Genomic DNA, 13,100 nt, shown 5'->3' on the forward strand with positions numbered 1-13,100 from the left:
TTCATCTACAGTTGGCTATTATTTATGTATCAGAACTTGTGCAGGCCACCAAGACTAGGAGGCCTCCTCCATGTATGTCCAGAAGGAAGGTTTTCTATAGTCTGTGTTGTTCAGAAGTGAAATGACGTTCTGATGACAAAGCAGACGGGGCTTTCGTTAATGTTGGGGTTTGTAATATCTGTCATGACCACAGACTTGTTCATCGAGCCTGCGTGGTTTTACATGTCATGCTGAGAAGAAAAAGAAATCGAGTGTGAACCTCTATAGAGCAATTTATGTGTGTGTGTGTGTGTGTGTGTGTATGATTAAATTTACAGTGAATTTACAGTGAGCATTTACACGCATGCGCAGTTCACGAGCTTTAAAATGGCGCAAACCTCAGGGATCTCAGTATACAGGTGAGTGAGTTCCACCCCCAAGCCCGTGATTGGATAAGCACTCCTCCCGTTCTCGGTTCTGATTGGTTGACGCGTCACTTTCTATTCGGCTACTTTACAACAGGTAAAGTCTGCCTGATTGACAGAAAGGTGGGTTCGGGATATATCGCACACCTGGACACGGGACAAAAAAAGCGCTGAGTGTGAGTGTGTGTATGTGTGTGTATGTGTGTACGCGTGTTTGTAGCGATTTAGGTGGGAACAGTTTGTTCAGGTCAGGATGGCGAGCATAGGACTGGCCGTGAGCGGCCCGATCACGGAGGAGAGAGCGGTGTTTACGCAGCTGAAGCCCGTGCGGATGTCGGGCGCCTGCGCAGGGGAGGACGCGTGTTCCGTGTTCGAGGACGTCAAACCCACGGTGAGGATCTCGGGGACCAGGGCCTTGCAACCCTGCCTACATCGGGATGGGTTAGTTTACCCGGGTGGTGGTAAAAAAAAATCCCCAATTCTGAATAAACATCTGTAATGCAGACCGGACTGCACATCTGTACAGAAGACACGACGTAATGCTTTGGGTTTTCTCTCCTGCAAACTGTTTCCTATTAGTACCTTGGTGTATAGTAGTGTGTATTGAGTTTATAAAGTGTAATAATGTGCCAAAAAAATAAATAATTAATACACAATGCACACTGAAATACATGTATAAAGAGCACAAGAAAATTATTTCCATTGTGGTACAGTGAAATTTTTCCTTTAGTAGAATTACAATTTGTAATACCAGGAAGAAGAAAATCAAGATTTTGTTATGGGTGAATGCCCCCCAAAAAAAATCACATCTGACCAAAAACAGTCTCATGATATTCTCTATTGTCCTTATTTCATTGGCGATTCCATAATTTTTATTTAAATTTGTCTATTCTTTTAATAATTTGTATCTCCTATTGAAAATTTCTATTTATAATTCAGCTATTCTATTTATATTTCCTCCCTATGTATAATGCATCTATTCAATATTCTATTCGATATTTTTTCTGGTCCCTGGTGGTTGTGTGTATAATATGTGAAAAACCCCTTCGCCGCCGCTAAATTGCCCGATCCTCAGGGCAGGATAAAGATCCCGAGATCTTCTCATTGTGGTGATAACCATAAATTACAGCCTGCGCTGATGGTGATTATAGAGTAAATCATATTTTGGGTTAAAGGCTGAACGATCGTGACATCAGCAGATGAGTGTATGTTGTGAAACGCTGTTAAAAAAAAAGTCCACACAAGTGTTAAAGGGGGTTTGAGGCACTTAAACTTAATTCTGTTTTTTTTCCCCGAGGCTGCCGATCGCCTCTGTTTGCTTTTGGAGTGTCTTCGAATCTTCGTTGTGTTTTGGAAAGCGGGCCTCATGTCCTGCATGCTATTTCTAGGATGTTGTTTAGTTTCCTCAGGCGCTTGTGTGTTCAGACTGAACCATTTCAAAAAATCCCTCTTTATTCCTGTATCTTGTCAAATGCTGCGAGCACAAACAATCCCGAATATAAAACGTATCGACTATCACCAGACTGATGTGTCCAAGTTCACATGACTAATGTTCTATCTATGTATAAAATGATGATTCGTCACATTTCCTGTATGCAATTCCATCCTGTGTCTGAGTCAGTGGTCGACTGTGGTCATTTCACTCTTGAGGATCGGCCAAAATTTCTCCATGCCAAATGAATGTCGTGAAAAAAGGACAAAACGAGTGTTATCAGTCTTCCTCTTAGTAATAAAACGCTCTTTGGTTTCAAAGGTTCTGTTTTGCCACCGATGCACAGCTCAGCAGACAAAAGCCGATTAGTGCCCTTTTATAGGCAATTGCAGATAAATAACCTTTTTTTTTTTGCATTCCGTTTAGCCGTAAAAGGCTGCGAGGACCGAGACGAGATGATTTGGTTTGTAATTAGCATAAAGATCTTAACAAGAACTCCTGGATTGTTCAATTCTATTAAAACGTAGTATCTTGATTTTATTCAAACAGCCAAATGAACGTTTTTTACGTCACATGAGTATTTTTTATTAACTATCCTGAAATATTTAATGCTTATAAATAATAGAGTTTTGTTGAGTTTTTTTTAAACGCCATCGAATATAGGTTTCCTCTATCTCTCATTTTCTCATGCTCTTCATCGCTCGTTCGTTCGTTATCAGCCAAATCCATAACTGAACAGTCATAAAGCTCCTCCAATCATTAACCCAAAGGATCTTGGGCCAGGGTTCAGGTGGCTTCAATTCTTCTAAAATGAAGACATGATGCTTCGCCAAGGCTTCTCTCTCTTTTTCTCTCTTTTCTTTCTCTCTTTTCTCTCTCAGGTGCCAGTTCTTGCTTGTGTATAAAATCACAGCGCATTCGGTTTTAACTTCCGAAGTTGTTATCGGTTAATTAGCCCACCTTTTTTTTTCCAAATTCATTCTCCTAGAAAAAATGAAGCACATGCTATAAAAACGTCATGCCAAACAGAACTGTGAGCATCACATGGATATGTGAGATGTTCCTGACCTCACTGTTTAGATCACAAGGTTGAATGTGTGTGTGGTGAATATCGCTATGTCGCTAAAGGGAGAGCCAACAATATGGAGTTGCTTACAACAAATAGCTTTACACGGGGATTGCGTCAAAACGCTCGTCCTCTGCTGACTGCTGGTGGAAAAAAACCCCGGAATGTAGTCAGCGTTTTAAACAAATCAAAATGGCTATGTGGGATTTTTTTTATGTTGCTAGCGAAAAAACCTACAGTTTCCCATAATGTTGAATCTATACTGTGTGTGAAATAAGATGTGATTTTAGCAATCATAGAACACTGACTTTGACTGTGAAGTATGGCATTATTGCGATCACGAGGCGTAATGTTTTGTGCTGTTCCTCTATTTTTTTTTTTTATTAATTTTTGGAAATATTCATAGGCAGGTTTCTTCTCATATGTCATTGTTTTGGTTTTGGTTTTTGTTCTATTCCTTTGAGATCACCACACCTCCGAGGGTGCTGTTTACTCTTGTGCACGGCTGTTGTGCACGGAGTTTCTCGGTTTTACGTAGTGAACAATGCAAAATAAAATGCCTGCTGCAGTCACAAGTCACAAACCCACCAGGCTCAAAGATGAAGACAAGTTTTTCTGTCTTATCGCTTAAACTTTGAATAAATGTGTTAGGTGAGACATTGTCTTCTTGGCCCAGACAAAGACAGGGTCTTACAATATTATGTCCCTAGCAGGCTGGTGTAAAATCAAAGAGGTGAATATAATAGAGCTGACAAAACATTTACACATTGCTTCTATCCTGTCTATTATTTTCAGAACCCAATGGAGATGGATAAATACCTGCCCCAAAATGGGCCTCTGTCCTCTCAAAGCATCCCAGACAAAAAGTACCGCCGGGAAAGCGCCTCCGTAGTGGACGAGTATTTTGCAGATGAGAAGCCGGCCCCCTACAGCCTCAACATCAATGTCATCCTCCCCAACACCACCCATCTCCGCACGGGGTTGTACCGTCCGACCAAACCGGTGTCTCAGATCAAAACGGAGCCCGGAGTCGAGGCGTCCTGCAACATCCAAACACTCCCCAACTTCACGTCTGTCTTCAGCGTGCCACAGACAGTGGACAACCTGTTCATCAAACCCAACATGACCGCCGTAGATGAGCTCCACATCGGCCCACAGCAGCCGCAGGTCTACCAGATGGCCATCAGTGGCAGCAACCTGGCCTCCATGACCTTCTCCAACAACCAGCAGGTGAATGGATCAGGCAGGACCATGCTCAACCTGAACGCCGTGGCCCTCACGACGCCGTCTGGTGAATTTGTGATACCTGACCAATTCTACCAGCAAGCGCAGCCCCACAGCCTGCCGCCCTCACCCCCAAACTCCCAACCAGGTAGCCCAGAGAATCAAGCCGAGCTGATTAACACGGTCCCTCCTCCTCTGCCGCCCTATCAGACCCAAATGGGAGTGAAAGTGGCCCAGATGACCTCTCACTCCATGCTCATGACTCATGGACAAGGCGTCCTTACCGGCCCACGGTACAACCGAAGGAATAACCCTGAACTAGAAAAGAGAAGGATCCACCACTGCGACTTCCAAGGTTCGTTTGAGCACATAATTGCTTTGTTTAACGAGGTGTAGTCACGAAAAACATTCTGCACTTTATTATCTGGGTCACTTTTTGTCCACACACTCAAGGTGTGGCTTTAATAGCTTTCCACATTTTAATGTGTTCTTTATTTATTTTTTTTCTTCCTCTTGGCAGGATGCACCAAGGTTTACACAAAAAGCTCGCACTTGAAAGCACACCAAAGAACACATACAGGTAAGAATCTAAACACACACATTCACACACACACACACACACACACACACACACACACACACAAACCTGAAAAGCTGCATTTGAGACGGTTGTAACTGCCTGACCACATGCAATGTACCACCAACACAAAGCCCTTAGATGTATCAACAGAGAAGATGGCCCAGGGAAACAACGAAAAGAATGAGACGACGGAGGCGGAGGGAGAGATGAATTGCCTCTTATTTCGCACTTTTATGCACATTGTGTCTGCATGCCCGTACAAGCCCTGCACGCTTCCCCAAGGGGGAAATCATTGAGTAGCGGAGGAAAAACCTGTTCCTCCTGATTTTTTTCCTACGCTTGCCCTAAGGAGGGAGGAGTGAAAGAGTGTAGTTTCACTGTACATAAGATGAAACCCAGCAGACCCTCGGTTTCTCAACTTGACACTGCGACCAAGACCAAGAGCCCCCCCGTCTTCCCAATGTCCACTTAGGACAAAAAACACCCAGTAACTACACCCAGTAATTCCCAGCTGCTGTCTAGTGATGCATGAGATTATCACAAGACCTTCTGTGCTATTGTCTGGAAGTAATCCCTCGCCCCCCCTCTCAGTCGTATTGTCGGATAGGTAAGCGGTAAGAGGGGATTCCCTGTGACCCTCGGGCTTTGTTGCTTTGTTCGACCTAATGACAGAAACTGGAGGGAAGGGCATGACATTCTAAGTTCAGGATGTTTTTTTGATCCAGTGCATTTCCAGAAAATATATCGGTGAAAACCCATATTGGGAAGAGATTGCTCCTTGATTAAGGCATTGGGTTACTGGTCAGCATGTTGGGGGTTCAAAAATGGTTATTGCCAACCTGCTGGGCTCTTGAACAAGGCCCTTAACCCTCTGTGCTCAAGGGGTGCTGTATCATGGCTGACCTTGTGTTCCTACATTTTAATTGATAAATTTTGTCAGAAAAAAGTGTGGCTGGTACATGATAAGCCACCGGTACTTCACTTGAAGTACCCATGGTGAGTGCTGAAGTAACCTGTGGTTACATTTCTCAAAAAAGAGGTGGCAAACGTTCTCCCTCTGGAGCATTTTTTGGGGGAGGTGGTAGCCCAGTAGTTAATGCTCTGGGTTACTGTCAGAGGGTCAGGAGTTTAGGCCCTGGTACCAACAAGCTGCTGGGCCTTTGAGCAAGGTCCCTAACAATCTGTTCTCCGGGGGTGCTGTATCATGACTGACCCCAGCTTCCTAACATCGCTGGGATATGCAAAAAAAGAATTTCTGTCCAATATCTATGTGACAAGTACAAAGCACCTCTGTTATCTGGTGTCCATTAGGCCATATGTTAGCAAAAATGGTATGGAATGGAAAGATCTTCCTACTGCCTTCCTAAGTCTATATTTCATAATCCATCCTTGCTGACTAAATGCGAGAAGTTCGAAGAGATGAGAACGAAATGCCACTTGACTTACATCCCAATACACATGTCTCAACTTGGAACTATATCCAGTAAGCTTATCTCGGCTGAGGATGAGCAACACTGGCAAGAAAAAACTCTTTAAGAGTTCATTCAGTCTGCCAAGATGAAGGTTAAAAAAAAAAATAATCCATTTCCTGTTAAGAGTTGACCAAAATTAACATTGTCTAGATAACTACTTGAACATCGATGATGACAGAAACATCTTGTCCAGACTAGAAGGCTTTCTATTATTTTCTGTTATACCCAACATCACCTGCTACTCAACAGTGTTTGCTTGGGGAGTGTAAACACTGGAATTGGTCATCATTCTGAGTTCCTTGCACCATAAAGATGTTTAACCCTCCCCTTCACCCTTTTATCTTGCTAACAGCTTGCCCACACTGCTCAAACAGAAACTGTTGTCCTCGATGTTTAGACGAGTGCCTCTACAAGTATGGAGTTAAAACTTCCATAAAACCAGCCTTGTCTGAGCAAACCTCATATTGATTAAAGAGAACACAGACTTGGGGTTTGCCTTCAGACACTGAGAAAGAAAAAAGAAAGGTTCTTTTTAGTTCTTACATGTACTTTACAGCAAGCAAGGTGGAATTTTCTCTTTACATATTCCAGGGATTTTAGGAAGCTGGGGTAGGCCATGATACAGCACCCCTGGTGCACAGAGGGTTAAGGGCCTTGCTAAAGGGTCCAACAGTGGCAGCTTGGCGATACCTAAACTTGAACCCGTGCCCTGTCGATTAGTAACCCAGGGGTTCATTTCATTGTGTGTCTAAGTGCAGCAATTAGACCGAAGCTAGAGTTAATGGTTTTGACCCTCGCAGGAGGCCCAGGGTTTAAACAAATACACCTGCTGACCTCAACCGTCCATGACTAGCAAGCTAACATGGGCTGTTCTTTTCCCCAGAAACATTTCATCTTTTGTTTTCAACTCAGATTTATAGCTTAGCCAGAGTAACCTACAATTACATCATGTACGCTGTATAAATTGAAGTTCAGGGATGCTTTACAGCAAAGAACACAGCTTGGTGTTACTGGGATTAAAACTCACGACCTTCCGAGCAGAAGTGTAAAATCTTATCCAGTGAGCTAAAACTTTACATACTGGATTGCGATAGGTCACATTATGTTACGTCAAGCAAAGCGAGACCTGCAATGTTGTCTAGTTTAGAGACAGTGGCTTTGAGTAAAAGACAGGAGGTGGAGCTGGAGGTAGCAGAGCTGAAGACGTTGAGGTTTTCTTGTGAGTGATGACGATGGACAGGATTAGAAACGAGTTTATTAGAGGGGCAGTGCATGTAGGACGTTTTGGAGACGAGGTGAGGGAGGTAAGATTGAGATGGTTTGGTGCAGAGGAGGGACATGGGGTATATCAGTAGGAGAATGCTGAGGATGGAGCCACCAGGAAGGAGGAAAAGAGGTAGACCAAGGAAGGGGTTTATGGATGTAGAGAGGGATGACATGCAGGTAGTTGATTTGAAAGAGGTAGCTGTAGAGGACAGAGGGGTATGGAGACGGATGATCCGCTGTGGCGCCCCCTAATGGGAGCAGCTGGGAAATAAAAGAAGATTCTTAGCTATTATCACTCGGTTATTTGTCGAAGAAACGTATGCAGTCAGGGATTGTGGGGGGGGCATTCTATATAAAGTACTAAAGAAAGCTGCTAATATTTATGAGTCACACCCCGGAGGACAACACACTCCAATGCAACTCGGATGAAAGATTAAGTCGTTGCGTAAAAATTCTGTCATGTAGCAGCGACGAGTGAATAATGAGCGAGATAAACACAGCAGGTCGCAGGTAGCACTTGAGATAGCGTAAAAAAGAGTGTAATAGATTTACATTCGGCTTTTGCACGTAGACTCACGTGTAGGCTCTGACTCACGTCGCCTTTTACCCGTGTGCGAACGTTTTAAATGTTCACTGTATGCGCAAAAGTATTCGGACACCTGTTTTTTCACAAATCGTTGGAAGCAGATAATTGTATAGGGCGTCTTCCGATGCTTTTCTCTTCACGTGTATTAGGAGACTCAAACCTGTTTCAGCATCAAATAAAGTGTACAAAGACAGCTTCATGAAGATGTGCGTGGAATATCCCTGGCTGTGGATCTCAAAAAATATCGAACCCCTTTGACATGAATTTTTTGTGAGGACAGCACCCCTGGCCTCCCCAGTGCCTGGATGAATGAGTATAAATTTCCACAAAATCTAGTAAAACATCTTCTCAGAAGAGAGGAGCTTACTGTAGAAGGATGTGCCATGGGATGCTCAAAAAGAACAAATTCTCATGCTCAGGTGTCCACAGACTTTTGCCAGTAGAACGTGGTGGGTTTTTTTTTTTTGTAGAAGAGCTTTTAATCACCCGGCTGTTTTTGCTGCTGTTTGTTTTCGGCACTTGTTGACATGCCCTCACTGTGCGACGGAATCCCCGTCAGCGTCTTATCAGCTAAAAAACCTGTTTGTTAGACGAGCTTTCGGTGGTCCGAGGGATCGAGTCAGCGGGAATGTAGACTTTCCCAGATGTTTTGATCTGACGCAGCTTATGTCTTCTGTGGGAGAATCCGAGAACAACCAGGAGTAGGTCAAAATTGTATAAAACGACATACGATAGCCGACGTAACGTCATCGTTTTGATCTCCATCGCGTAATAACACCATCGAGCTCGTGTTAAAGGTCAAAGCGCTATAAGAATGAATAGGAGATATGAGAACCTTTTTAATGCAAAGGTCATGAAATTTTTATTTTTCCACTCTGTCATTCAGTATCTTTTCTTCTCATGTTCTTTAAACAAACTAGATGTTAAATGTTTCCACCTTCTGGTCCTGAATCAAAACACAGGTTTGTAGCGTAACCCTGCTATAACGTATGAACGTCTGATCTTTTTTTGGTTTCAGGCGAAAAGCCGTATCGCTGCACTTGGGATGGATGCGACTGGCGTTTTGCTCGTTCAGACGAACTCACAAGGCACTACAGAAAGCACACAGGAGCCAAACCCTTCAAATGCGTCGCCTGCAACCGGTGCTTCTCACGCTCAGATCACCTGGCGCTCCACATGAAGAGGCACCAAAACTGAGTTTTTGGTTTTTTTATTTTTATTTTTTTTTATTTTGATAATATTTGTATCATTACGTATATATTTCACAAGGATCAAATGTTTCTCTATAAAAAAAACAAAAACAAAAAAAACCAGCCAATTCATCTCTGGACACCAATTGGTAGCTCTAGAACACTTCTGGACTCCGAAGAACGAATTGGAGCGAAATTCACAAAAATAGGTTTATTGTTTGTAGATTTTTTTGGGGGGTTCGGGGGGGGGGGGCTGGGAGGTCTGTATATATTGTACGTATCCGTGTGCTCTGTTGTATAATACGGCCGTGAAATCTGTGTAGTCGACATTTTTTTTTAATGCAAAATATGATTATTATTTTATATCCAGAATTTCGCTTGAAATTGTGATCCACGTTTCGGTGGAATTTCCCGAGGTCATTGTTCGAGGCTTCGCTGTTTATATTGGGATTTATTTTTTCTTTTCTCTGTTATAAGAATCTCGACTTATTTGCTGAGCAGTTCGAGAGTACAGAGTTGAGTAATGTTTGTTTTTCTGCGACATTCGTATCCGTGGAAACGAAGCGTTTTATGAGTAGCTTGAGCAAGAACTCCAGCAGATCGACGCTTTCTTCTCGTCTTTTAATGGCGACGGGATTACGCACAGGATTCACGCCAAGTACTTAACAATGCTGAACGTTAATTATTGACTAACCTTGGGTCATTTGTCTCGTATCAAAGCCCACCTGCCCTACGCCCCTTAACCCGAGAATCCCCCCCTTATTCCTTTTCATAAATGTGCCAAATTATTAGGAACACGGTCTGAAAAGAAAGATTCCTCTGGACATTTGAGTGTACATTCAAAAGTGAAGAACAAACCTCGCATGTACGCTCCAAGAACAAAACCACGAGCTCGTCTTCACCGCTCTCTTTATTATTTCAAGCACTTCCTGGCCAAGCTTCTCCACCCCCCCCCCCCCCCACACACACACACACACACACACACACACACACCACACCAAACCACCGCCACCCCGACCTGTGTACATTCTCTTACAGCACAGTTCCTTACAGAACTCTGATGCACCGAAGCTTTTCTGTAAATACTGTAGTTTTAAAGACATAATTAAATAAACGTAGCTTGTAAATATTTGTTTTCTCTCTCTCTCTCTCTCTCTCTCTCTCTCTCTCTCTTTCTCTCTCCAGTCGATTTGCTTTTTATCATGAACAAATAGGAGTTGTTCTGAAACAGGTGGACACGAATCATTTTTGTATTTTATTGTTTGAACATGGAAATTTCTTGGAAAATAAAAAGAAAAAAAAAGAATCAAACGTGTGAAATCTAAATGCCATTTGGGATCGGCTTTTCTTATTTTCATCCTTTATTCAGGAAATATGGATAAAAAAATATATATAGTGGAATCGGGACACCTGGATTTTCCAGCCATACATCGGTTCTTCCCTAAATTGTTCGCACAAAGTTGGAGCTACGCGATTTTACACGACGTCTTTGGACGTAGCATGGAATTTTCCCTTCATTCGAACTAGGAGACCCATGTACCAGCATGACAAAGCCAGCTCCATGGAAGATCTACTGTACGTTGGTTGAAGTGGAAGATCTCCTGCTATAGAGCTCCATCCCTAGTGAACACCTTCACCCGGTCCTCCTCACATTCTCACCTACATCAGGAACTGCCTTTAATTACATCTTTGTAGCTGAATGAATCTCACATAAAACTCCACAGAATTTAGAGGAACATCTTCCCAGAAGAGTGGAGCTTATTATAAGAGCAAACTGGGACTAAATATAGAATGGGATCTTTAAAAAAAAGTCAGGTTATAGTCAGGTATCCACAATCTATATAGATGGATTCCGGCGTTGTGATAAAGAACTCGGGCGTCTCTGAGTCGTTTCTTTACTCGACTCGGTGAGGTATTAAAGTGACTGATTGATCAACGTACCTGAAGTTAATCATTACCTCCAAGCCATAACCTTGAATTTGGATTTAAAACCAGTTTGTTCCAATCTTTTATTTTATTTTTTTTTACTTATAATAATAGTAATTAAATGATTAAATAATTAAATCCAATAATTTCACTTTAATTAGGAATTGCCTTGAGACAAGAAGAGGAAAGAGGAGTTTTTTTTCCCCTTTTCTGACTGTAATAAAACAGTAAACTGGTTTGTATGGGACGGACTTCTTGCTCTTGCGAGAAAAAATAGTAGCAGTTCAAAGAAAAGAATACGACGAGGTTGAACGGGGCGTAACCAGGAAAATTGAAAATAATAATTACGGCGTCTGCCAAAAAAATGGTTCCCTGATGAGATCTTGCAAACAATAAAAGGTGATTAGCCGAGCTGCTACCACCCTTGTTGTTACAGTCTTCTGCTGTTCCACTGTAACGTGTACAAATAGACAAACATGACGACCAGAAGACAAATGAATAAACCGCTACACCCTTTTTTTCTACTTCTTTTTTTTGTCCATACACTTTTGAGACACCTCATCGCAGGTATGTGTTTCTTTAGAAAAAGCGTCATGCTCTTTGTGCTTCCTTCTGACTGATGGCTCATAAACTGTTGGTCTTTTCATTCCAGTGGCCTTATAAGTGATTAGAGCTACTCGAGTTTCCAGTTAAAACTTGCCTCCTGGTGAGCTTTAGTACACAATAAAAGAGGTGAGGGAACCATACATCTGGGTTAAAAATATACACACCTCAAACCCTGTAGGTGCTCAACAACAACAGTGTCCTCAAATGATATACAGGTTAAAAGTGTCTGTGAAAAGTGTGGAGTCTTTTATGGTTTTTCAAAGACACGTGTATGTTCTTTTTGCATTGAAAATCCTCCCTTAGCATGAAGAACAGCTTTACACACTCTCAGCATCCGGACACTTCGTTTCTCCAAAAGTTCAGCTAAAATATTTGCCGTGCCTCCTGGAAAACTCTTAGAGATTCTTTCTTGAGATCCAGTTCATCCCAGAGAAGTTCACTAGGATTTAGGTGCTGTGACTGGGCAGAACTTTCCATGATGGATATCACTCCAGACGTCTGTTTGCTCTCTAAATAACACCCACAGAACTCGGACGTACGCTTCGGCTCATTGTCTTGTTCTACGGTGAAGTCTCTTCCAATGAGCCGCAGTCGTTGATGTATGGAATGGTTGCCATGTTGGTTCAGGATTCCGTTCACTTTCTGGAATGTCTCCAAACTTCCCTTATCTAAAACAACCCCAAACTATTAAGCTTCCACCTCCATGTGTGAGTGTGGGGGTGAGGGGAGTCTGATCACATCTTCTCTCCTGTTCTTCAGCTGACACAAGTTCTTCTGGTAGAGATAAAAATGTCACATTTGGACTCCACAGAACTTCCACTCATTCACTGTCCAACTATTGTCCAATTTTTTTTTTTAGCTTTAAACTAGATTGTTTCAAAGAAACAAACGAAACATGCATGTGTCTGAAAAAAATAAAAGATAAAACAAAAGTATTGTATATCATTTTTAAAAAGAGACTAAAATGTCACTAAATATCTGCTTTTTTTTTTTTTTTTTAGAATTTCTTTTGGATAAAATGGACCTGAAGCAGTTCTAGATTTAGAAACTGGGATATAAGGATTAAGTTGCTCAGGAGCTTCAGCCATCATGAGAAAGACTGGAAAAATATGAAATATAAAATTTTAATATTTCCCGAGATGGTATGAGGTAAAAAACCTCGAGAGGAGCCAGACTCAAGAGGGAACCTCATCCTCATCTGGGTTGCACATTAATAGGATTTTTTAAATGATTGCCTCTGCCAGGAGGTTACAAGTGGGCCAGAGTGAATCTTTTAGCATGACATGGATCTAAAATAGATTCATGCTTCTTGACATGGCCATCCCAGTCCCCTGATCTGAAAGATTGA

General features: G+C 42.3%; 1 protein-coding gene and 1 long non-coding RNA gene across 2 annotated transcripts; one reads left to right on the forward strand and one right to left on the reverse strand.

Annotated features, from left to right (window-relative positions):
- The first annotated feature begins 479 nt into the window (after positions 1-479).
- klf5l (Kruppel like factor 5 like) lies at positions 480-10,349 on the forward strand. Its single transcript, XM_083564402.1, has 4 exons — positions 480-795; positions 3,698-4,481; positions 4,647-4,706; positions 9,049-10,349. Exons 1-4 carry the CDS (start codon positions 658-660, stop codon positions 9,225-9,227), a joined length of 1,161 nt encoding a protein of 386 aa, XP_083420528.1. The 5' UTR covers positions 480-657; the 3' UTR covers positions 9,228-10,349.
- Positions 10,350-10,370: 21 nt separating this feature from the next.
- LOC310738969 lies at positions 10,371-12,641 on the reverse strand. Its single transcript, XR_014537202.1, has 2 exons — positions 10,938-12,641; positions 10,371-10,895 (listed from the first exon to the last, which is right to left on the reverse strand). It is a non-coding gene; the product is annotated as an uncharacterized lncRNA (long non-coding RNA).
- Positions 12,642-13,100: the final 459 nt, after the last annotated feature.

The sequence above is a fragment of the Silurus aristotelis genome, assembly GCF_946808225.1.
Source record: "Silurus aristotelis genome assembly, chromosome: 16".
NCBI lineage: Eukaryota > Metazoa > Chordata > Actinopteri > Siluriformes > Siluridae > Silurus > Silurus aristotelis.

Bases quoted from the DNA above. Each gene is read 5' to 3' on its own strand.
- klf5l (XM_083564402.1), top strand. From the start codon at position 658: ATGGCGAGCATAGGACTGGCCGTGAGCGGCCCGATCACGGAGGAGAGA. The intron at 796-3,697 runs GTGAGGATCTCG...TATTATTTTCAG, and splicing joins TCGAGGACGTCAAACCCACG to AACCCAATGGAGATGGATAA. The intron at 4,482-4,646 runs GTTCGTTTGAGC...TCCTCTTGGCAG, and splicing joins CCACCACTGCGACTTCCAAG to GATGCACCAAGGTTTACACA.